The sequence below is a fragment of the Asterias amurensis genome, chromosome 21 (genome assembly GCF_032118995.1).
Source record: "Asterias amurensis chromosome 21, ASM3211899v1".
NCBI lineage: Eukaryota > Metazoa > Echinodermata > Asteroidea > Forcipulatida > Asteriidae > Asterias > Asterias amurensis.
This window is the reverse complement of record NC_092668.1, coordinates 11,411,711-11,436,129: the sequence shown is the minus strand read 5'-3', so window position 1 is coordinate 11,436,129 and position 24,419 is coordinate 11,411,711. Positions and strand designations below refer to the sequence as shown.

Genomic DNA, 24,419 nt, shown 5'->3' with positions numbered 1-24,419 from the left:
TATTTTTGGAGTGAGGCATTTTAACAAGTTAACCACACATGTACTAACAGTGTACACTCTCTGCTGATGTAATTTGTTTTACACACATACAATAAAGATCTTGGTTTTGCAGCTTCCCGATCGCCACAAGTAAGGTGGATCTATATTACAGGTGAGGTCAAACTTGTACAAGCTAATGTGTAGTTTGAAATTCACTTTTCTATATTGGGATCGAGGGAATCGGTAAAATTTGTATTTACTAATAAATTAATTTAATTTTAATTTAAAACAATTATTATTTTAACACGACGTTAACTCAGTTGCTCAGGATCCCTCAGTGTAAGGGGGTATTCAGTGTAAGTGACTGTTTACTCGAGTGCTGTGCCCACTTCATGATTTTTATAGAATTAAAGCATATTGACTTATTCAATAATAAGTTATTGTAAATACTATATAACCATAACTAATGAGTTTAATTAAGCTTAGTTAGTTAGCACAACAAAACTAAAGCTTGCTTCACAGAAAATTCATGCTTGGCACAACCAAAACACAACGTCAACAGTTTTGTGAATGAACCCAAATTTGTGCAATTTGAATATAATTTGCTGGCAGAGTTTTCGCTCGAAAACAGCTTTATGAAACTGGGCCTTATTATATGATCACACGTGACCATATTCATATTCAGCCCATTTCCTCATTCATTTTTCGTGTTTTAGTCGGCAACTTTATAACCTCTGTTTTTGAATTCATATATTTTTTTTCCCTTATTCAGATTGCATATGCTTTGATAAATCTCAGTGGTGCAGTCATGGCAAACATTGTTCCTTTGCTGGCCGCAGTGGTGGCATTATCATCAATTATGCTGAACTTTGCATTGCATAAAATAGAGGAAGGTATGCCAAATATTTATCAATAAATATAAAACTTAAAAGACTTAGTCATAGTTTTCAATTCATTTATTATTATTATTATTTTAATAATAATAATAATGAGATATTGTATAAAAGCCGTATAGTTTAAATAATTGAAATGTATACAAATATTAATGACATGTTTTGAAAAGTGCCAGTATCCATTTGTAGGCATGACGCTCATGGTGCATTTTCAACAATAGAAAAAACAATTCCGGTACCCAACAATTCAACAGAATAGTGAATAGTGAATACGAAAAAAGTGGTTGAAATTAAGGCACTGAAATTGTCAAAGACCAGTATTCTCACTTGACTTGGTGTATCCCAATAACAAACCTGTGAAAATTTGGACGCAATTGGTCATCGAATTTGCCAGAAAATAATGAAAGTAAAAACACCCTTCTTCTGACAACAGGGCCCAATTTCATAGAGCTGCTAAGCGAACAAATCTGCTTAGCATGGAATTTCTTCCTTGATAAAAGCAGAAATACCAACAAATTTCCATTTGTTGCATATTGTGTTACTCATATTTAGCTGTTGTGTGCTCATCCTGAAAATCATGTGGAAATATGGTTGGTAACCCTGTTTTTATTGAGGCAGAATTTTCATGCTAAGCAAATGTTTGTGCTTAGCAGCTCTATGAAGTTGGGCCCTGCTCAACAGCAAAAAATCCTGACTTTCAACTTATCACTTTGTACTTTTTGTTGCAGGTCACATTGCAGTTTATTACAGGGTAAGGAAGCAGTCTTTTTATTTCTTTTTAAACGAACTGTAAAGATTAATGTAGTCGTTCCCATTGGACAGGAATTCTGCTCAATTAGAAAAGGTTCTGCTCCAGAATAAAAAAAAATTGCATTGATCTTTAGAAAGTTATGGAACAACGGCTATAAAAAATGATGTGTGCAAAGCCGAACACCGACTAGAGTATTTCTATTTTTGGTGCTTTTAATTTTCAAAGCTCAGTCTGGTTTTCAAAAATAGGCATAAAATTGTTAAATATGTGATGGGATAAAGGTTAGGTCCCATACACAAATTGAACAGCCAAAAGATTGGGCCTTGAAAATAATTTATTTTGGACAAATTATAGAAATAAGAAAAATCCAAAATTCTAACATTTTTCCCTGTTGATTTTGTTAAAGGTATTTATTAAAGGCAATAACAGTATGAATGGTTGGTCATCACTGCGAGGTCAAGACCTCGGTTGGTGGCTCTTCTCTAATTGTTAAAGAACCTCACCTTCGGCTTGGTGAAGTACTAGCACAGCCAGCCACCGGCCTGGGGCTGATTTCACCAAGAGCTAAGAGAGATCTTAACAGCAAATCAATCAAAGTTGCTTAGCAAAGTGTGATGTAACAATACAAATTACTATGGTTATACTGACAAAAGGATTTTATTGCTTATGTGTAATCGAGACCTGGGCCCAATTTCATAGAGCTGCTAAGCATAAAAATTTGCTTAGCATGAAATGTTTGCCTTGATAAAAACAGGATTACCAACCAAATTTGCACGTGGTTTTCAGGATAAGCAAACAACAGCTGAACACCAGACTAACATTAACAAGCAATATGCAACAAATGAAAGTTTGGAGTGGTAATCCTGTTTTTACCAAGGAAGAAATTTCTTGCTAAGCAAATTTTTGTGCTTAGCAGCTCTATGAAATTGGGCCCTGGTCATTACCACGATGTGAAGACCAGGGACACTTATTGTCTAACTAAAAAATGTTGTTTTGTTATTTCAGGGAGGTGCCTTACTAACAACAACTGCCGGACCTGGTTACCATGTTATGTTTCCATTTCTTACATCATATAGAACTGTTCAGGTACGTTTTCATTCTACATAATAACACATTCATGAACCTCCAAAATCCTTCAAAAATATCTTTACCAGGCCTGGGGTGGATTTCACAAAAAGTTAGGACTAGTCTTATCTCGAGTTAGGACCAGTTACTCGTCCTAACTTAGGGCTATCCTTGCAATTTGTATATCTCCTAGGACTAGTCCTAACTCTTTGTGAAACCGGCCGCTGGACTTACACAGTAGGCCATGAAGGCTATGGCCCTGTGCTTTTGGCCTTGGTGCCCTTACAGAAGATTCCCATAGACATTAAGATTTTCCAAATGGAAGTGCCCTTTGCAAAATGAAATGGAGTTTCCCTCTCAAGAAGATGTAGTTAAAGTTTTTTCTTTGCACCGCAATTTACTTTAATAAATGTTAAGCTTGCATCGGGGTGTTAGCACTGTATACTCAGTATTCTCCCCCGAGCCTTGTAAACAAAATCATAGGCACATTAATAATAATAATATTTAAAATTTATACTGCGCCCCTTACATACAAAAACACTTTTTAGAAAGCACAGAGTGGAAGAAAAAGACATAGAAAAAAGACTGGTCACCAGGCCAGTGCCCAAACAAAAGTATGGGGATACGTCTGGTGGGATTCAAACTCACGACCTTTGCAATTCCGGAGCAGTGTCTTTAACCAACTAGACCACCGAGATTGCCTGGTAGCGAGTTTACTGAATTTAATTTGTGAATTTGTGCATCAATTTTCTTGTTGGCAGATTACTTTACAGTCAGATGAAGTGAAAAATGTACCATGTGGAACGAGGTATGTATTGATTTGTGCTGTAGACTATCAAAAACCTTTCAGTTGAGTTTATGTACGACACAAAACACGAACAACCAAAGTTTCACAGTTTCAAGATAATGATAATAAAAAGTTTCCCTTCAAATATTACCTGCTGAGAGGCCGTAGTTTTTGAGAAATGAGTAAAACAATTTCACAAAAATATTTTAGCCACAACAGATTAACAAAACTCTCTTGAAAACTATGTTCTGTGATTTACACTTTTTCTCAAGAACTTGGCGACTAAAAGGCTGAAACTTATACAGGTACATTATATTACATACATCTTTCACAGTGAGTAGGGATTCATGTCATGGTCAACAACTTGATCAAATTCATGACGTGTCAGTCTGCAATGCAAACCCAAATTGACATTACTCTTTTTTGGTTTTTTCTTGGGCAGTGGTGGAGTTATGATTTACTTTGACAGAATAGAAGTCGTCAATATCCTGGCAGCACAGGAAGGTTAGTTGATCATCTCATTCACAGACTTCTGTTCTATGTTAACTTACTAACCATCATATATTAGCCTCTGTCGTGTATTTTGTTTGTCTAGTCTGTCTTGTGTTTTCTTCTGTATAGTATTTTATGTTGTTTGTACATGTATGTCCATAGGTTAAGGCACAAAAGCCTCTGCTTCACCCTAACCCAATTGTTGTCCTACTTTTAAAAGCTTCCAAATATATAGATCATTGTAAACTTTCATATCCTAAGATACTAAGTAATACTGTAAACTACTCATAATTTGAATATTATTATAAAACTTTGTAAAATGTGTAAGTTTAAATGTAGGGCAGCAATGAAATAAATATGTGCAAATACAAATACAAATTGTGGCTCACATGGCTCATCGTCCCATCCGAAGAACAAAGCAATGGTTGAATGTCTTGCTTAAGTACACAAGTGTCATTCTTGCATTTTACAATTATATGAATACTAATTACGGTAGATTGATTTATTAAGTGCACCATGCTGAACCAACCCGAGGGACTTTATAATATTAAACAATTCAATTAAAGAGTAAAAAGAAATGTTTGTTTTTTTTTAAATATGCAAGTCGGATTAAGTTTTTTTATCCTTTATTTTGCAGTGTTTAACATGGTGAAAAACTACACAGCGGATTACGACAAGACGCTTATATTCAATAAAGTACATCATGAACTCAATCAATTCTGCAGCGCCCACAATCTACAAGAAGTTTACATCAAGCTGTTTGGTGAGTTGATATTTTATTCAACCAAAATGTACTTTTCTCTTGGAACAGATCTTACAAGTTTTGGTTAAATAGGTTGAAAAGTCTATTACAGTCTATACCATGTACAGGGAACGATTTCATCCAGTATTATTTCATATGAAAATATTTTGACTGAAACAAATTTGTGCTCGCTGAATGGTAATATTGAGTAGCAAATGATGATTTTGGAATATCAACTGTATAACACATTTTGCATAGTCTTTTGCTCTGCTATACAAGGGACATCGTTCACTGATGTGTACACGTAGTGTCGTGGCCAAGTAGATAAGAGCACCGAACTCAAGCTCTGCTGCTTCTTTTCAGCAGAGTGTGGGTTCGAATCCCGGTCGTGACACTTGTGTCCCTGAGCGAGACACTTAACTATAATTGCTTCTCTCCAACCAGGGGTAAATGGGTACCTGTGAGGGCAGAGATGGTTCTTTTGATTGGTTTAGCCGAGTAGCGCATACACTGCGCACAGGCTGTATACTCCCCAGGGAGCTGAGATGGTTTAAGGAATGATTTAAGGCCCAGTGACCAGGGGTAATAGTGTCGGAAGCGCTTTGAGACACCCCTCGGGCGTGAAAGGCGCTATATAAAAACGGTATTTTATTATTATTATTATTATTTAGCCCTTGTACTTTTACCCAAGAACCAACTATTGTGCCCCAAAAGTCTTTTTTGGGGCAGAACTGAGAAACCAGTCAAGTTTTCTTCCATTGCTAACTTCTCTTTATACTAATTCAGACCAAATTGATGAGAATTTGAAGAAGGCACTCCAGGCTGATTTGACTGTCATGGCTCCTGGTCTCTACATTCAGGTACTGAGGAGATTTTATTTGTAAAAATAAACTGTGTTTTACTGAGAGGTTTCCCCAGGGTAAGTAAGAAATAAATAAGAATAAATCTGCTTTATGAAATGGGCCCAGTTTCATAGAGCTGATTTTGTGCTTGCTATGCAAGTTTCAACTTCATAGCAATGCTATTTATACTGTAAGCCAACGAAAAGGCATGCTTACCTTCCGGTGTTTACTGTAAGGAAATGAAAGACGAATGGTTTTAAACACACAAGCTACGATGCACCATGTGATAGCCGACTGCCCACTCTCTCACCTTGATGGTAGCATCAAAGCCCTTCACCTGGCTGAGGACCCAACTAAAAACTGTCTTACAGACTTAAGATGGAAATCTACATAGCATTAATTAAGACAATTTCATCAACATACATGCTGGCCGTCTATTTTCTAAACAATGAAGACGGATTCAAACCTAAATCACAACCATTTTGCTTTTCCCCACAGGCTGTTCGTGTCACAAAACCCAAAATTCCTGAGAGTATTCGCAAGAACTATGAATTAATGTAAGTAAACTACAATGAAATCATTGTAGTAATTTCAGACACTGATCTGACTTGTTTAAAGGCAGTGGACACTATTGTAATTACTCAAAATAAGTAGTAGCATAAAAACCTTAATTGGTGACAAGTTATGGGGAGAAGTTGATGGTATAAAACATTGTGAGAAACGGCTCCCTCTGAAGTGCCATAGTTTTTGAGAAAGAGGTAGTTTCCACGAATTTGATTTCGAGACCTTAGATTTAGAACTTGTGACAAGGGTTTTTTTTCTCTTCATTATTATCTCGCAACTTCGATGACCAATTGAGCTCAAATTTTCACAGGTTAGTTATTTTATGCATATGTTGAGATACACGAAGTGAGAAGGCTGGTCTTTGACAATTGCCAATAGTGTCCCCTGCCTTTAAAGTTTGTCTGGTAGACAAAATCCATCTGCATACACCCAGACCAAAATGTTTTCTTCCAATGGTGTTCTCCACATTCAAAAAGGCTATCGTTGGGCCTATTACTCAATGGTAGCCTTGATCAAGGCGCTACAGCCAGCCGCGACCTGCAAAATCCCAGTCCCCATCACTGAATTCTGCCAGTGCACCGCCCATACATAACACAGTGCATATAATAGGTGTTGTACACACACATACGTACTGTACATGTACATTACCATCTGTATGGTACACGTATGTACATGAGTACTTTGAGCCATGTGTACGAGGTTGAAAGTAGAAAGACACGACCGTTCTCAGGACTTCGCTATACTGTTCTCGCTGTACAATGTACTGTACATACAATGTACTGTATACATGTACACTACGCCAACAGCCTTGAGTCAAGGCTACTCAATGGAGGCAATTGCATTGGTGCCCTTGAAATGCTCCAGTTTCTTATAGGGTGCCCTTTATCAAGGAGCAAATGCCTTGGTTGCCCTGCCCTTTTAAAAACGAGGCAAACACGCCTGTACTGACCCCTACCTTTTAATATTCACCAACACAGGGAGAATGAGAAGACGAAGCTCCTCATTGCCGAGCAGCACCAAAAGGTCGTGGAGAAGGAGGCCGAGACAGAACGCAAGAAGGCGGTCATCGAGGCCGAGAAGCTTGCCCAGGTCGCTCGCATCAGCTACGACCAAAAGATCATGGAGAAAGAGAGTCAGAAACAAATCTCAGAGATTGAAGACGCTACTCACCTTGCCAAGGAGAAAGCCATGGCAGACGCAGAGTTTTACAAAGCTGATAAGGAGGCTGACGCTAACACGGTAATCTCAAAACTGAAACAAAATTTTATTTTGATACCGACCGAAGGTGCAAATCTATCGAGCAATATTTCCCTCTGAAATAAAGTTGTATAACAAAACTTGTTTCAGAGTTTTTTTTGGCCAAAACTAAGGATGTGTTTACATGCTGAAAATTGTTCAGGGTTTTTCACTATTTTTTGCTGACTCGCGCAACAGATTAAGCCCAAATTTACACAGGTTTGTTATTTCATTTACAGTGTATTTAGTTGATCACACAAAACATGTACACTATTTTGTTAGCTCTACCAATCACAAGAGTATGTCTATAATTCACTTGTAATATTTCAAATAATATGAATAAGAAATAAAACAAATTATTTTTGTTGCCTTTGTTTCTGGTCTCCAGCGGAAACTTACCCCACAATACCTGGAGCTGCTGAGACATCAAGCCATCGCAAGTAACAATAAGATTTACTTTGGGAGTGACATTCCAAGCATGTTTGTTGCGGACGAGTCATCTGCATTGAAAGCCACTCAGGTACGTGGAGATGCAATTACTCATTACTCAAAACTCGGTGTGTCGTGGGTCGAGTGGTCTAGTTATGGGCCAAATTTCATACTGGCCCGGCAGTGACAGCTCGATAGTCCGAAGGTTTTTTAGTCCAAAGGTACAATAGTCCGAAGGTTCGTTAGTCTGAATTGACAATAAGGTCCAATAGTCCGAATTGACAATAAGGTTCGATCGTCGATTCGGACTACCGAACCTTCGGACTATCGCATCAAATGTTCGGATTAACGAACTTAATGTCATTTTCGGACTAATGAACCCCCTGTTATAGGAAATGTGTGCGTTCGGACTATTGAACCTTCGGACTATCAGGCGAACACGGGCCCAGCATGGCGTACATTCTCTCATAAAATATGCTACTTGCTAGAACAACGCCACTTCAAAATTAGCGCTTTGGGCTACTAAAAAACTATGCAACTTAATTTTACTCACTAATATAGCTACAGAAAGATACATTAATTTGTTACAATATATGATAAATAGTTGGGCTACTAAAATAAGTTAATACACAGTTTACAAGCCCAATGGGCTTCGTAACAAAAAGCTTAAGCATTAGGCCTATGTACATATTTACTCAAACCAGGGATGAGATTGTTCAGACTTTTGGCTGAATTCAGACTTTTTATGTCGGCCTGGTGAAGAAAATCAGACAATATTTTTTTCAACAAATAAAGAAATCCTGCTAATTGGTCTACTTCTGTAGTGCTTTGGACACTGTTTCCAAAAGCTACTTGGGGTCTATAACCTAGACCCCAGGGGTTACCAAACGGTAGAAATGGCACCATTTCAACATACCTTGGAAATTGTATCCAAGTTTCAGACTTTTTCGTTAGTAATGACTCTCACCCCCATCAACAAAATTTAAAATTGAGTTGTTGTGCACAAAGCGTCATTGACCGCTGTATTTGTCGATAAACAACTCTCAGCCAGTGATAGCTTTTTACGCCTGCTTGTTTCATCAGATTGTGGTCAATGACTTCATGTGCAATCTATTTATTACCCCGACAAAACACCATATTTCTGTCATGTATAATGTTTCCATTTTGTTTCAGAAGCTGGCACAAGAAAAACAGAAGAAGTAATGAGTGTCCTCAAGACTGTGGTCCTGAACTCATGGGCCAAGCAGAAATTACTGGCAGTAGATCTTCGAAAGAAATAGAAATTTGGTTTTCAAATTGGCAGAAAGAGATCAGCCAGATGCAGAAAAAGGTGGATTGTTAATTAAGTTTTAAAAAGTTACTACGTCTTTTGGGGTTTTGTAAACAACTTAAGTAAAAATAGACAAAGTTGGGAAAATGTGTTGATGAACAAAAACTTATCTATCATTCCCTTGTTTTCATGGTTGTATTTTTTCAAGGATTATTTGTATATTTCTCAATAACTGCACAATAAGATACCATTTGGTATGTTGCAAGGGTTATTTTTTAAGTAACAAAAATTGGTAGATGATATTATGGATACAAAGTTAGTTTTAGGCATTATTTTCGTTTTGTTTTATGTTGCAAAAGTGAAACCGGGAGAAGTTTTTCAATGTTTATGCAAACCTTGGAGGTGCTTTTTCACATTGTTTTTAACAGAACAGTTTGCAGAATGTAACAAATTGTTCAAGTTATAAGTTTATAGAACAAACAAAGTTTATCGTAATTTTATGCAAATAATGAACAAAATACAAAGAAATTATTATGTGGAGATAATGATGAACAAATTTTAGAAAGACATTATTGAAAAAAACACACAATTTATTTCGTTTTGTTGGCATTTTCTCAAGTTTTAGTTTGTCTTTGAAGTTTTCTTCATGTAGTTAAGGAGTGAGATATAAGTAGTAGGGTAATGCATTGAACATGAGCTGTCAGTATCTTGCAATCGGGAGATTTTAACTTGTACAAGGTGAGAGATAATTAAGAATTTCCTTCAACGAAATAGGGACAAAGTTTCCACAACCAGGGAGGTTTCGTATTTGTTCATAATAATAATAATAACAGGGTAACACAAGCGCCTACAATAAACAGTACAACAAGCGAATAAATAAAGGCACTAATAATGGCAAAGAAAGTTGGTCCTTATAAATAAACCGTTGCACAAGAAAGTGTTGAGACGTTTCTTGAAAACTTCAAAGGACTTGGCTGAACGAGTTTGATGAGGGAGACAGATCCAAAGGCGCGGGGCATGTGTGTAAAATGCACAACCCCCCAGCGGCAAACTGTTCCTTTGGAACCGACAAGAACGTACTGGTCATCGGAGCATGGAAAGACTAGTTTTATTTTCAGGGAATTTTCTGCGGAATTAAGAAACATGGAAAGATTTGTGGAATTAAGAAACGTGGAAGGATTAGTTTTATTTTCAGGGTATTTTCTGCGGATTGTTGGCAGCTCTGATTGAGATCATTCTTATAATGTTCTCAACAAATTGCAGTGTTAGAAAAGTAACTTAAATACACTGGACACTATTGGTAATTGTCAAAGACTAGTCTTCACAGTTGGTGTACCTTAACATAATATGCACAAAATAACAATCCTATGAAAATTTGAGCTCAATCGGTCATCGAAGCTGCGAGATATTAATGAAAGAAAAAAAACACCCTTGTCGCACCATGGTCACACAAAGTCAAATTCACGGAAACTTACTACGTAACTTCAGAGGGAGCTGTTTCTCGCAAAGTTTTATACCATCAACAGCTCTTCACTGCTTTTTACCAAGTAAGTTTTTATGCCAATAACTATTTTGAGTAATTACCAGTAGTGTCCACTGCCTTTAATAGTTTGTGTATCAATTTGATTAGTAGTTAGGAATTATGAAAAGTGTAATGGTAAAAAAATTCATCAAGGAATATAATGGTAATGTAACAGTAAGAAAGACTTTTGATTTGGTAAAAATACACAAGGAAATAACGGTATTTTACATTTGGTAGCTTGATACACGATACATGCTGAAAAATAGTAGGATGTATTTTTGCTTCGTTCATTCCATATCTATTGGGACTCTTTTAAAGGGGTTGTGTCGTCATGATCACACGAGTGCCCTACCTAGATTTATCAGATCTACATGTATATTCACTGTACCTGCCAACACTTCAGAATTAGGAACACCAGTTTTTAACAAAAGTTCAAAGATAGCGATGCAAGAGTACAAGTAAAGCTTATGTACACACAAACGATTCCATACTTCCTGCGAATGTGAAGCGAATTTGACGTGAATTTGACGTCACAACCCTCCTTTAGCAGCGATATTCGCAGGTGAGTAGAGCAGAGTTCAACTGTTGCAAATTATACATTGCGAAGTTGTGACGTCAACATTCGCTTCGCATTCGCATGAAGTATGAAGCGGGCTTTATTTGAATAATGTATGTACAGTTTTTGAAACGATTCAACAGATTTTGAAACAATATACATGTACATGTACATACAGTTGGTAAAATGCACATGGAGAGCGCACATGTCAAAGGGTGAGAGGTCATGACGACAAAGTCCCTATAAGTATAGCCAGTACTGATTGAAGTCAAACAATTTGTCTTCGGATTCTTAACACAAAATCAAGTGCAATAAATTCTGCAGAACATTCTTCCACTGATATTTTTACCGATGAACTAAGTCCAACATACCGGACCCAATTTCATGGCTCTGTTTACTAAGGAAGTATCAGTAAGCGTTTACAGCCTATAAAACATAAAACATCATGTTTTACGGGTGCAATAAGTGTAGCATTCTTTTGTAATTCCTGCCATGAAATTGGGCCCAGCATTTGTTAATACATGTACACTCGTATGTAAATTTAGTACAGGTAATGTCACCGACATCATTCATAATATTTACTCTGTACACATTTAAACACATGACTTAAGCATGTATGCTGTTTATGTTTTTTGACTGCATCCAATATCGCATAATGAGTCGTTAGTGTGTTTGAACTGCATCCAATATCACACAGCTATAGACTGTTTTTATATCGCACGTGCGTCATTATCGTGTACTCGGTATTACACATACGTCGTTTTTTAATTCGGAGTGCATCCAATATCACACGTTTGCTGTTGTTGTATTCGGAGTACCTATTATTGGTTTGGTCAACAACAAATTGGAGGAGAGCTGTTTTTGTTATTCAGCCTCGTTTTAGTCTATAGTAGTGGACATTTTCTCAATAACATTTCTCTTTAAAAAATTAGGGGTAAGAAAGATATCTCATTTACATAAGTTAGAACTTATACCTCAATAGTTATACGTTATTAAAGAAGTTTGGAAGCTGTGTTAACAAATAGTACATAAAATAAGCTGAAAATATTAAAAGTTTTTGTAAATTTTAACTGTTCAAAGGGAGTTAAAACCGGTAAGGATGCAAAAACCAATATTGTGCCTTAAAACAATTTTTTTTAACACAGATCTTCAGAATTCAAATATTATTTTGAAGCAATTTTTTTTTTTTTTATCATTTCAGTGCAAGGTAGAATTTTTGCACCTTCATGTCGGACAGTTTGAAGTAAATTTTTGGACAGAAAATGAAAGAATTGTAATTATTTGTTTAATTTGTTACAGTATGGGTTTGGCACTTATTATTTCATAATGTCAAGTAAATCAAGAGAATAAACTTTTACTGTTTAATGGACTTGGTTATTGGTTACTAGTTTTAATTTTGGTTAATATTGTTGTGTTAGTTAGTAAAGTGGTTCTTCTTATTATTATTACACACAGATCATGTGCTATGATCTTCATATTTCAATTTCAGGGGAACAAGGGCATCGGAAGGCTGCCTTCCCGTAAGTGCCATACAGACCGTCATACTGCGCACATCTCTCCACCAATGATGCGTCTTTATTGACCTCGGTGGGGGCGCTATTTAGGCTGGTGCAGGGGGTCTATATTAGAGTTAACAATGCGCAAGGATAAGATACAGGTTGAATTTATTCCATAAAAAATAATGTGCATGTTTACATGAATCTTGTTCTACAGTTATCGCTCCCAAAAAATTCTATTTACGCCATAACAACCTCAACATTTGTCCTAGGGAGACCAAAATTAATATGCTTCTGGGGGATCCTAAGACTATCCAAACCCAAAGTTTAGAGTTGATGCCAAGTCTTTCACTTTAACCATAGAGTAAGTATGCTTTAACCCACACACCCGTACATAATTATTGCAGTTGCGAGTTCCTTCAATTGCTGTTGTAATATTCCTTTTTCTGAAGAAATTCTATCACTATACATGTACAACAAAGAAAACATTGTGGGGTTGTATCGTCCATTGTGTGAAGTAACCCATATGTTGGCATATACATTTTTTGTAAAGGCACATACCCACAAACAAAAAGTAAAAGGTGAACACTATATCAAAATAGGAGACATAGCCTTGACTAAGAGTCTTGACTAACACTAGCTTTGTGTCATGTATTTTAAAAAAAAAAGAAGGGGAAAGTAAATTTTCCTTTCCATCAAAAAGTCTTAGTTCTTTTCCACTAAACCATAACAAATCTTTAGAAACACAAAAAATGGATTAAGAACTTGGGGTCAGGGGAAACAAACACACACAAAAGACTTCATTTTTATCAGCACTCATTCTTGAGTGTTAAATTTGTTTTATTTCCTGGAATAAACAAGTTTTTTATCCACATCGGATATTAATTGTTGGTCCAGCAGCAGCACAAAACCAGTACCTATTATGGCTGAAGCACAGAGCGTTGATCTCCTCAGCTCCATGCAGTTTGTAAAGATGCTTGCCCTCATTCAGATCCCACAACCAAGCTTTACCATCCTGAAAATGACACAAAAAAGCAACAGTGAAACAGTCTGTGGGAACAGGTCAGAGAGTAGTGTTGTGCAATTATGTTTATTTTCTGTGCACAAGAATACAGAAACCAAATATAACAAATTGTTGATCACTTTTCACGGGGTGTATCCATGATCTGCGATACACCCTGTAGTAAAATGACCATAAGGAGGTTTATTCTATGCCCATTACAGCCCCGAGGACCGCACAATAAAAGCAGTCGTGGGAACGCCTCAATGGGCAAGTCTTTGATCCCAACCCAACCTGGCCCCTAAAAAAAAATGTGTTTTTTCTAAATAAAAACACAAACAATTGTAAATATATTTGGTTTCTTCTCTAATCATCCTTCAGAGACTTTGCATGTATACTTACCCATATCTTAATCGTTCGTCAAGCAGCGGCAGGCACACAGCCAGTGCCTATTGGGACTGAAGCACAGAGCATTGATCTCGGTTCTCCTCAGCTCCATGCAGTTTGTAAAGATGCTTGCCCTCATTCAGATCAATCTCACACCATGGCTTTACCATCCTGAAAATTACGCCCCAAAAAACCCAACAAAAAACAATAGTGAAACATTCTGTAGGAACGGGTCAGAGAGTAGGGTCTTGCATTTATGTTTATTTTCTGTGCAAAACAAAAACACAAATAATTTGTAACTAATTGTTGATCACTTTTCATGGGGTGTATCCATGATCTGCGATACACCCTGTAGTAAAATGACCATAAGGAGGTTTATTCTATGCCCATTACAGCCCCGAGGACCGCACAGTAAAAGCAGTCGTGGGAACGCCTCAATGGGCAAGTTTTTTAATAACTATAAGTAAATAAATAATTAAAATACACCAATAACAAATTCCCCCAAAGTTGTGAACCAACTTTGGAGTCCATAACTTCCAAATTCTTTGTTTTACCCTAAAACTGATGTGTGTTAAAGCACTGTATACTCTGTGGGCGCCAGGCTCAAGAGTTTTTTCTTACCTTGCCACCAGATGCACATAGTGAATTCGTCTGGGGACAGTTACGCAGTTCAGGTAACCGGAATGTCCGAAGTGGTTGGTCTTCAGACGGCAGTTGGTGAGATTCCATACCTGTAGAAACAAAGACAATTTATTTTAGTTTCATTGAATCAACTGACACTGACAGAATAGTTCATACAGAATTACGGTCTCCACGAATAACACCGTCAGACAGATTTGTTGTTTCCCAATGACAACACATTTTTAATGTTTCAGGTTTGGGTGTCTGGATCCAGAACTAGAAAAGGTGGCCAGAGAATTAAACCAGAGTTTACTTTATGAGTCTTTAGCACCCCACACGCCAAGGGCTCGGCCGAGGAGGTGACTCTAAGACTCAAATGCATCAGTTTTAACAATAAGATGGATTGCACCGACGTCATGTCATTGACCACCATCTTTGATGAAAAACAATGGAAATGTCCATGCATTTAGGCACTACGCACAACTCTCATCCAGTGATAGCCATTCACACATGCACGTTTCATCATTAAGGGACCAATGTAAGGGATCTATTCAGCACAATAAGTCTCTATTGGAGCTCAATCGCTGCATCAGGATTTAGGGCACTTTAAAAAAAAACAGCTGATCACTTAAATTTCTTGCTTAGAAGACCAGGAACCAGTCAATCTCTAACAGTGTGGATTGATATCACTTCATAACTTCAAATTTCTTGGTTTAACGCTAAAACTAATGTGTGTAAAAGCACTGGTGGGCGCCAGGCTAATGAGTTTTTTTCTTACCTTTCCACCAGATGCACATAGTGAACCGTCTGGGGACACAGTTACGCAGTTCAGGTAACTGGAATGTCCGAAGTGGTTGGTCTTCAGACGGCAATTGGTGAGATTCCATACCTGTAGAAACAAAGACAATTTATTTTAGTTTCATTGAATCAACTGACAGAATAGTTCATACAGAATTACTGTCTCCACGAATAACACCGTAAGACAGATTGGTCGTTTCCCAACGACAATATATTTTTAATGTTTCAGGTTTGGGTGTCTGGATCCAGAACTAGAAAAGGTGGCCAGAGAATTAAACCAGAGTTTACTTTATGAGTCTTTAGCACCCCACACGCCAAGGGCTCGGCCGAGGAGGTGACTCTAAGACTCAAATGCATCAGTTTTAACAATAAGATGGATTGCACATCCTGTAATTGACCGCCAACTTTGATGACAGACAATGAAAATGCACAACTTTCATCCAATGATAGCCATTTACACGTGCACCTTTCATCAATGATGGCGACCAATGCAAGGAATCTGTACAGCACAATTTAGGATTACTTCAGGATTTAGGGCACTTTAAAAAAAAACAACAGCTGATCACTTAAATTTCTTGCTTAGAAGACGAGGTACCAGTCAATATTTAACTGTGTGGATTGATATCACTGGTTCCTCTGGCTTTTGCTTTCCTTTTTTTTTTTTTTTTTTGGGGGGGGGGGGGGGCTTGGATAAATTGCTCACCTTGACTTGCTTGTCGACTCCTGCAGAAACGATGATTGGGTTGACTTGGTTTGGTGAGAAGCGAATGCAGGACACCCACGCCTTATGGCAGCCGTCCTTTGGTAAGAAACAAAACAAAAGTCAATTCAGTTTAAAAAAAATTGTCACAAACTGTAAAATAAGTCGCACTCAAGAAAACGTTATTTGAGAATCTATACAAAAATGCAATGGCTGATTTTGGTTGTTACAATTAAGGACAATGGCTTAACATGCCATAAATTGTGGTTGATAACATAAACAAAGAACACTGTCTGCGACTATTTTGTCAGCTCTACCAATCCTGTACAATACCTTAAACAAGAACATGTCAATAATTCACTCAAAATATTTCAAGTATAAAATAGAAATAAAACAAATTTTTGTTACCTTTGTTTCTGGTCTGCAGCGGAAACTAACCCCAGCGCACCTGGAGATGCCGAGTTACCAAGCCATCGCTAGCAACAATAAGGTTTACCGTGTGCTATAAATCTTCAAATTTGCCATTTAGATTACGGGGGAAAAAATAGGGCGTCTGCATAGTTCATCTGACAAGAATATCGCTCTTATATAGCACAATTCCAAAGTATTGCGCTTCACACATTAGCCCTGCTGGTCACTGGAACATTTACTTCCATTTTTGTAACCATCTCAGCTGCCCGAGGAGAATACAGCTTGCAGGCCCGATACTTCAAGGAGGCAGCAAAGGCGATTGCCTCAATGCCCCCTGGTCATTGCCTTGTTGCCCTCGCAATGCACAAGTAGAAGTTTACAATTTCCTCATAGGGTGCCCTTTACCAAGGAGCATACAGACCCGAGCTTGTGCTGTCAAGTATGTAGCACACTATAAAAAGCTAAATCATTCTCAAGAACCATCTTTGCCCTCACAGGTACCCATTTACCCCTAGGTGAAGAGAAGCATTTACAGTCGAGTGTCTTGCTCAAATTCACGCTCAAAAACACAAGTGTCATGACCATGACCTGAATGCACACCCTGACGACTCGGAAACCAGAACAAGAGTCTGATATGCACTAACGACATCACCAAGGTAAAACAATGGAAATATGCATGACATGCGTGTGTTAAACGCGCACATCTCTCAGCCTACGATATGTCTTCATTGACCTCAATGAGGGCGCTGTTCTAGCTAGTATGCAAGGGCCTATATTCGAGCCGGATTATACCATTACAAAGCCTAAATCCTAAAAACAAAACACCAACAAGAAATGGATTAAGGACTTGAGTTCAGGGAAAACAAAAACACACTAAAGACTTCAGTTTTATCAGCACTCATTCATGAGTGTTATATTTTTTTTAATTTCCTGGAATAAACCAAGCTTCTTTTTATTTTTTTTACAAGTTCTCAGTCCATAACAGTTTCATCAAGTTGTTGTGAAGGACACACAAATGTTGGACTGGCAGCCATGTTGTTGTTGTTCTTTGTAAAGTTTCTTAAAGATTTATAATCTCTATTGTGATGTTGTCAAAGTTTTTGGGAAAGTGCTTCAGATCAGGATAAGAGGTTTTACTTAGAAGATTTTTTATAAAGAATTTGACAATTTGAGAAATCCATGGTTAGGGGCTACTGTTCTGTTGACGAGGTCATACTTAATACACACCTTTCACAATTTTTCCTTGCGAGTAGGAAGTACAGACCCGGCCTGAAATTACACGGCTGTTGCCCTGATCTTGGCCTCGGTGCCCCTTCAGAAGTTTCCTATACACTTTAAGATTTTCAAAGGTGCTCTTTGCAGAATGAAAATGGCCTTATCCTCTCAAGTACAATATTCCAGGTCCCCTGTATACCGAGGTATACAAAGGCAGGGGCATTTTTTATGCAAGAACTTTTCACCTAAAAAAGATTTGTTGTTATGCGAAATGAATGAAAACAATCAATAAATAAACATTTTGTACTGTGAAATCTGTTAACTGTATGTAAAACACTGACTTTTCCTGATCTGAAAAATCTTGACGATGGTTGGCGGCAGCTGAAGATCGTTGAAAAAGGGGGACCCACTACTGCTTGAGTTGGTACACCTGCCAGACGCGGATGACGCTATCCGTGTACCCAGCGAAGAGGGTCTGTCCATCAGCTGACCAGGCCATGGAGAGGCAACCTGGGGGAAGGGCCTTTGAGGTTGGGTTGATCACCTCCAGCTTCAGTTCGTCGACGATGCACTTCTCTTCCAAATCCTAGAAGGTTTAAATCAATAACTAGTTAATGGCCTGACATTTTGACCCTGGCAGAGTCGTTCTGGGAGGCTAATGACAACACAACAAATGTAAATAGGTAACTAAGTGTAAAATAAGCAGTTCAGTGGAAAAACATCAAGAGAGAGAGAGAGAGTCAGAAAACACACCGAAAAACCCACCAAGAGGCAAACAATGAATAGGACAAAGGGTTTAGCCACAAGAAGCCCTCATTCAGATCAATCCCACACCATGGCTTTACCATCCTGAAAATTACGCCCCAAAAAGAAAAATTCTGTAGGAACAGGTCAGAGAGTAGGGTTGTGCAATTATGTTTATTTTCTGTGCAAAACAAGTACACAAATTAATTGTAACTAATTGTTGATCACTTTTCACGGGGTGTACCCATGATCTGCGATACACCCTGTAGTAAAATGGCCATGAGGAGTTTTATTCTATGCCCATTACAGCCCCGAGGACCGCACAGTAAAAGCAGTCGTGGGAACGCCTCAATGGGCAAGTCTTTGATTCCAACCCACCCCCTAAAAAAAAAAAACCCAAAACCCACAAACAATTGTTAATAAATTTGCTTTCTTCTCTAGTCATCGTTCGGAGACTATGCATGTTTCTTACCCAGATCTTAATTGTTGGTCCAGCAGCAGCACACAGCCAGTACCTGTTGGGACTGAAGCACAGAGCGTTGATCTCCTCAGCTCCATTCAGTGTGTACAGATGCTTGCCCTCATTCAGATCCCACAACATGGCTTTACCATCCTGAAAATTACGTCAACAAAACAAAACACTAGTGAAACAGTCTGTGGGAGCGAGTCAAAGAGTGAGTTATGCATTTAAGTTTTTTTCTGTGCAAAACATGAATACAGAAATTAAGTGTAGGTGTTGATCACTTTTCACGGGGTGTGTCCATAATCTGCAACAGACCCTGTAGTAAAATGACCATAAGGAGGTTTGTTCTATGCCCATTACAGCCCCGAGGACCGCACAGTAAAAGCAGTCGTGGGAACGCCTCAATGGGCAAATATTTAAAATAACTAAATAAATAAATCAATAAAATACATCAATAACAAATTCCCCCAAAGTTGTGAAAAAAACAACTTTGGAGACAGTAACTTGAAAATTCTTGGTTTTACCCTAAAACTGATGTGTGTAAAAGCACTGTATACTCGGTGAGCACCAGGCTCAAGAGTTTTTTCTTACCTTGCCACCAGATGCACATAGTGAACCGTCTGGGGACACAGTTACGCAGTTCAGGTAACCAGAATGTCCGAAGTGGTTGGTCTTCAGACGGCAGTTGGTGAGATTCCATACCTGTAGAAACAAAGACAATTTATTTTAGTTTCATTGAATCAACTGACAGAATAGTTCTTACAGAATTACTGTCTCCACGAATAACACCGTAAGACAGATTGGTCGTTTCCCAACGACAATATATTTTTAATGTTTCTGGTTTGGGTGTCTGGATCCAGAACTAGAAAAGGTGGCCAGAGAATTAAACCTGAGTTTACTTTATGAGTCTTTAGCACCCCACACGCCAAGGGCTCGGCCGAGGAGGTGACTCTAAGACTCAAATGCATCAGTTTTAACAATAAGATGGATTGCACATCCTGTAATTGACCGCCAACTTTGATGAAAGACAATGAAAATGCACAACTCTCATCCAATGATAGCCCTTTACACGTGCACGTTCATCAACGATGGCGACCAATACGAGGGATCTATACAGCACAATAAGTCTCTTTTGGAGCTCAATCTCTGCATCAGGATTTAGGGCGCCGTTCCAAGAAACAGCTTAACACTTCAATTTCTTGGTTAGTAGACAGCATACCAGTTAATATCTCACAGTGTGTATTGATACCACTGGTTCCTCTCTTTTTTTTGGGAGTTCGGATAAATGGCTTACCTTGACTTGCTTGTCGACTCCTGCAGAAACGATGATTGGGTTGACTTGGTTTGGTGAGAAGCGAACGCAGGACACCCACGCCTTGTGGCAGTCGTCCTTTGGCAAGAAACAAAACAAAAAGTCAAATCAGTTTAAGAAAAATTGTCACAAACTATTTATGTGCAAAAACAAAACAAGTTCACAAATTAATTGTCACTAATTGTTGATCACCTTTCACGGGGTGTATCCATGATCTGCGATACACCCTGTAGTAAAATGACCATAAGGAGGTTTATTCTATGCCCATTACAGCCCCGAGGACCGCACAGTAAAAGCAGTCGTGGGAACGCCTCAATGGGCAAAGCACAATACAATAATTCCTACAATAAAACCATAGTCCATAATCCATTCTATGCGTCCAGAGTCACCCCCCCCCCCCTTTTCTGGGCCCGATTTAAAGTTTGCAAGCACAAAAACTTGCTTCGCAAAGAAAAGTGTTGCTTAACAGAAACAGATGACCAGCCAAATTAACAAACGTTCACATTGTTGTGACTAACGCCCCACTCAACTCCGCTTAGCAAACAAATTTGTCAAGCAGTATTTACTGCTAAACAGCTTCATGAAAATGGGCCCTGATCTTTGCTTGTAATGCAGCATATATTTATTTGGTTTGCGGTAACACCATGTGTGTATCAACTTGCCAGGTAGAGTTAAACCTTCAGAGAACTGTCATTCTATATTCTACTACCACAGAGTAGATTGATCGGATTGTTCGGGAGACTTCTCAGTTCTGAAAAGAACTGTCCTGCTTTTTAACTACTATCTGGGCGGATGGTATAGAAAATTGGCTGGGACTAACGGTGCTACTTTAGCTAATAGGATCAGAATTAACTGCACTACCTCAGAGTCAGTTCTTGAATTGGTCTCAATGTTTCGACTAGCTTGCTCTAGTCATCGGGGACTGGTATTTTTCTCCCGACAACCGGACAAACTCTACCTGGCAAACAGAGACACACATGGTGTTACCCCAAACCAAATATACATTGATAGCTGATACCTAAACATACAATGCCTCGAATCCTATATAAAGCAGTATACTCATGCTTTCTTTACCTGGATGGTGTACTTGCAGACTCCCAGGGTGTTCCACAGCTTGATGGTCTTGTCCCTAGAGCCAGAGACAATCTGGCGATTGTCCTGAGAGAAAGCCACGCTGAGGACATCCTTGGTGTGTCCCACAAAGCGTCTCGTCGTCTTTCCTCTGCAATGAACCAACAATTGTTTCATTTATTTTCATTTTTAAAACACACAACAAGAAAAATTTACTCCAATCAAAAGATATTTTGTAATGACTATTCTGGTTTGGGTGTCTGGATCCACAACGTTCAAGGTGGCCAGAGGATAAAACCAGAGTTTACTTTATGAGTCTTTAGCACCACACACGCCAAGGGCTAGGCCGAAGAGGTAACTCTAAGACTCAAGCGATGAGAACAAAAAACATGGTCCAATTTCTTTCATAACGCTGCTTAATTGCAAAAAGTGGCTAAGCACAACACAATTATGCTTACCAGAATTTAGGTTACAAGCCAGAAGACCATGTCAAATGTACCATTTGTAGCCAGTATCCTGCTTATTTTTGCTTGACAGAAAAATATTAAGCAGCTTTTATTCTGCTTCAGCACCTCTATAAAATTACACCTAGGTGACAGATCAGAGTGGAAGGTAGGTGTTGGGGGTGGGGCACAGGGAGTTGAAAAATAATAATGTACAAGGCCAATAATATTAATAAGAAGACTTAGCCCAACTCACGTGGCAAGATCCCAGAGACGTAGTTCCTTATCCCAAGAACAGGAGAGAGCAAACTGACCATCGGATGACATCACAATGTCCGACACAAAATGGCTGTGACCCTTCAGAGCTTTCTTGGGGACTCCGTAATTGTTTTCTTCTCTGGTCAGCTTCCACATGATGACAGACTTGTCTAGAATACAAAAACACAAGACGCTATTTATAAGTGGGGTCATAGATTAGTTTATGTCAAACATAATGCTGATTTAGGTTGTATACAGAGTATACTTGGTGAGAAAAATGGAAAGAACTGCCACATTATTTAAATAGAATTAGATGTTGCAAGCTGCTTACCAACCAAAAGGACCAATGGTATAATTGCAAAAATAGTTAATGGCCTGACATTTCGTCCCTAGCAGAGTCGTTCTAAGGCCAAATCTTGCCTTGCTTTGTTGTGTTGTCATTTAGGCCTATTGTCGCTCAGCCTTTGAGCTATTTCATCAGAATGTCAAATACGTCCACTTTCAACGAGGTGAAAGCAGTTAACCAACCACTATGCTGGCTGCAGCACTCATAAACGAACACCACAGAAATTTGAGTTTCCCAAACTTGCCTTGAGGTGTGATTTGGAGATTCAAAATTTGTTGACACACTTTTATTTTTAAAGAGTTTTATGGATTTTTAAACAGGGGCATTTCTGGCAAAAGAATTTTGCATATTTTTAACTAAAAATCTTTCACTCAGATACACATATTTCCCCCTTTTTGGGGGGTGGGGTGTATGAAAGAATGTTTTGTTTGTAGGTAAATGTTTCTGGTTTGGGTGTCTGGATCCAGAACTAGCAAAGGTGGCCAGAGAATTAAACCAGAGTTTACTTTATGAGTCTTTAGCACCCCACACGCCATTGGCTAGGCCGAAGAGGTGACTCTAAGACTCAACTTAAATTTTCGACAGACAAAAACCACAAGCATGGTTTAAAAAATGTGAAAACATTGCACCAATCAATGGACATGATGATGATGATGGGCCTTTTTCCCCCCAATGTTAGGGATATTTCTGTCACTGTGTGGGCGGAGTGCGGTGTAAACATTTCAAATCAATTATTGCTTTTTATGTGTCCGCTCCGGCCACAGCCTTGCTGGCTGATCCTGTGGCTGATGACGTCATGATTTGATTGGCATAATTGGGATCATTCCAAAATGGCTGCGCTCAGTAGAGAGCGAGGTAACTCGGAGGAAGTTGAAAATTTTGTAAATGGTATTTATCTAAACATCTGATCATACATGAGGAAAGTGAACACATTTACTATTTAGCTGTTTTAAACTGCCGCCGAGCCCGTCGTAAAGAAAACACAATTTTTTAACGCTAGAAAAAAATTGGGCTGGACATCGTGTGGTGGTGGCCAAAGATTCAGATTTGGCAACAAAAGTGGGGCTATGTGGGTGGACCAATAAGCGGACTTGATACTTGATCATGATGGAGTAATCCCTTTACAGCTGGTAAGAGCTAAACTGGGATGATGTGCTGTGCAAGACACCGTGACCAGTGGTGCAATAAAAGTGTAGGACAAGCCAAATTGAACATTATATACACTGTACATTGGAGAGAGAAACTAGAGTCTTGTTGGCAATCTTTATGTCTTTTAAAAGGCCTACCAACACCTCAGACCCCCTCGTAATAATTAGATTGCCAGATTGGGATTTCGGTTTTTTGTGGGTCCCATTCTTTTTGCCTGCATATTCTGAATCTGTACACACAATTTAAAGTCAAAATAAAATTATAAATATGACATAAAAATAGTTACCAATGCATGAACATATCGTGTATTGATTCTATTTATATAATTAATAATGAGCAATAATGATTCAAAATCATAATCCTTATGGATGTTCCATCGCATATGCGTTGATCAATTTATTTTACGCTAAATGAAAAGAACGTGTCAACTCCATAGAAAATGTACACAAATATAAATTAGATGAAACTTACCCCTTGATGACGATAGAACAATGTCGGGAAATGCCGGTGTTGTGGCAATTTGGGTAACCCATCCATTGTGACCCTTAAGGGTACCCTTCATTATTACTTTTTCGCTCATCGCGATGAATTTTGGGCCGCCTTAGCCGCTGATGACGACGGATTTTGGGGCCGCAATTGTAGCAGCGAGCGTATCGGCTGAGAAAGGCCGTGTAAGAGGCCGGAAAATAGTCGGGCCCCAGCACATTGCTCCAACGTGAACTTAACGTGCCACGTTCAACTCTTATGGCTGTGGTTAGAGGCGGGAACTAGTCGTCTTTATAGTACACAATCTGTGTCAATAGATGGCGCTATATTCTTACAAAAATTACGTTCAAATGGGGAGGGGCTAGAGGGGGGGCTAGAGGGGTGAATTGCA

At 38.6% G+C, this 24,419-nt stretch overlaps 2 protein-coding genes across 4 annotated transcripts; one reads left to right on the top strand and one right to left on the bottom strand.

Annotated features, from left to right (window-relative positions):
- The first annotated feature begins 46 nt into the window (after window positions 1-46).
- LOC139952786 (erlin-1-like) lies at window positions 47-10,797 on the top strand. Of its 2 annotated transcripts, none has more exons than XM_071952002.1 (12): window positions 47-151; window positions 752-872; window positions 1,601-1,623; window positions 2,629-2,709; window positions 3,450-3,496; window positions 3,918-3,979; window positions 4,605-4,730; window positions 5,496-5,569; window positions 6,050-6,108; window positions 7,093-7,354; window positions 7,740-7,871; window positions 8,957-10,797. In XM_071952002.1, the coding sequence occupies exons 2-12, from the start codon at window positions 788-790 to the stop codon at window positions 8,981-8,983; spliced, it is 978 nt and encodes a 325-aa protein (XP_071808103.1). In that variant the 5' UTR covers window positions 47-151; window positions 752-787; the 3' UTR covers window positions 8,984-10,797. The 2 variants fall into 2 exon arrangements, with proteins under 2 accessions (XP_071808103.1, XP_071808102.1); XM_071952001.1 differs by having other exon boundaries at window positions 8,954-10,797.
- A 3,261-nt stretch (window positions 10,798-14,058) lies between these two features.
- On the bottom strand, window positions 14,059-24,233 carry LOC139953069 (small ribosomal subunit protein RACK1-like). Of its 2 annotated transcripts, none has more exons than XM_071952468.1 (7): window positions 24,014-24,233; window positions 22,046-22,217; window positions 21,350-21,497; window positions 20,258-20,353; window positions 15,411-15,521; window positions 14,633-14,742; window positions 14,059-14,182 (listed from the first exon to the last, which is right to left on the bottom strand). In XM_071952468.1, the coding sequence occupies exons 1-7, from the start codon at window positions 24,120-24,122 to the stop codon at window positions 14,074-14,076; spliced, it is 855 nt and encodes a 284-aa protein (XP_071808569.1). In that variant the 5' UTR covers window positions 24,123-24,233; the 3' UTR covers window positions 14,059-14,073. The 2 variants fall into 2 exon arrangements, with proteins under 2 accessions (XP_071808569.1, XP_071808568.1); XM_071952467.1 differs by lacking the exons at window positions 14,059-14,182; window positions 14,633-14,742; window positions 15,411-15,521 and adding exons at window positions 17,428-18,342; window positions 18,973-19,113; window positions 19,555-19,665 and having other exon boundaries at window positions 24,014-24,231.
- Window positions 24,234-24,419: the final 186 nt, after the last annotated feature.

Bases quoted from the DNA above. Each gene is read 5' to 3' on its own strand.
- LOC139952786 (XM_071952001.1), top strand. From the start codon at position 788: ATGGCAAACATTGTTCCTTTGCTGGCCGCAGTGGTGGCATTATCATCA. The intron at 3,980-4,604 runs GTTAGTTGATCA...TTTATTTTGCAG, and splicing joins TATCCTGGCAGCACAGGAAG to TGTTTAACATGGTGAAAAAC. The intron at 4,731-5,495 runs GTGAGTTGATAT...ATACTAATTCAG, and splicing joins AGTTTACATCAAGCTGTTTG to ACCAAATTGATGAGAATTTG.
- LOC139953069 (XM_071952467.1), bottom strand. From the start codon at position 24,122: ATGAGCGAAAAAGTAATAATGAAGGGTACCCTTAAGGGTCACAATGGA. The intron at 20,354-21,349 runs GTAAAGAAAGCA...TTCTTGCCAAAG, and splicing joins TCTGCAAGTACACCATCCAG to GACGACTGCCACAAGGCGTG. The intron at 19,666-20,257 runs GTAAGCCATTTA...TTGTTTCTACAG, and splicing joins GAGTCGACAAGCAAGTCAAG to GTATGGAATCTCACCAACTG.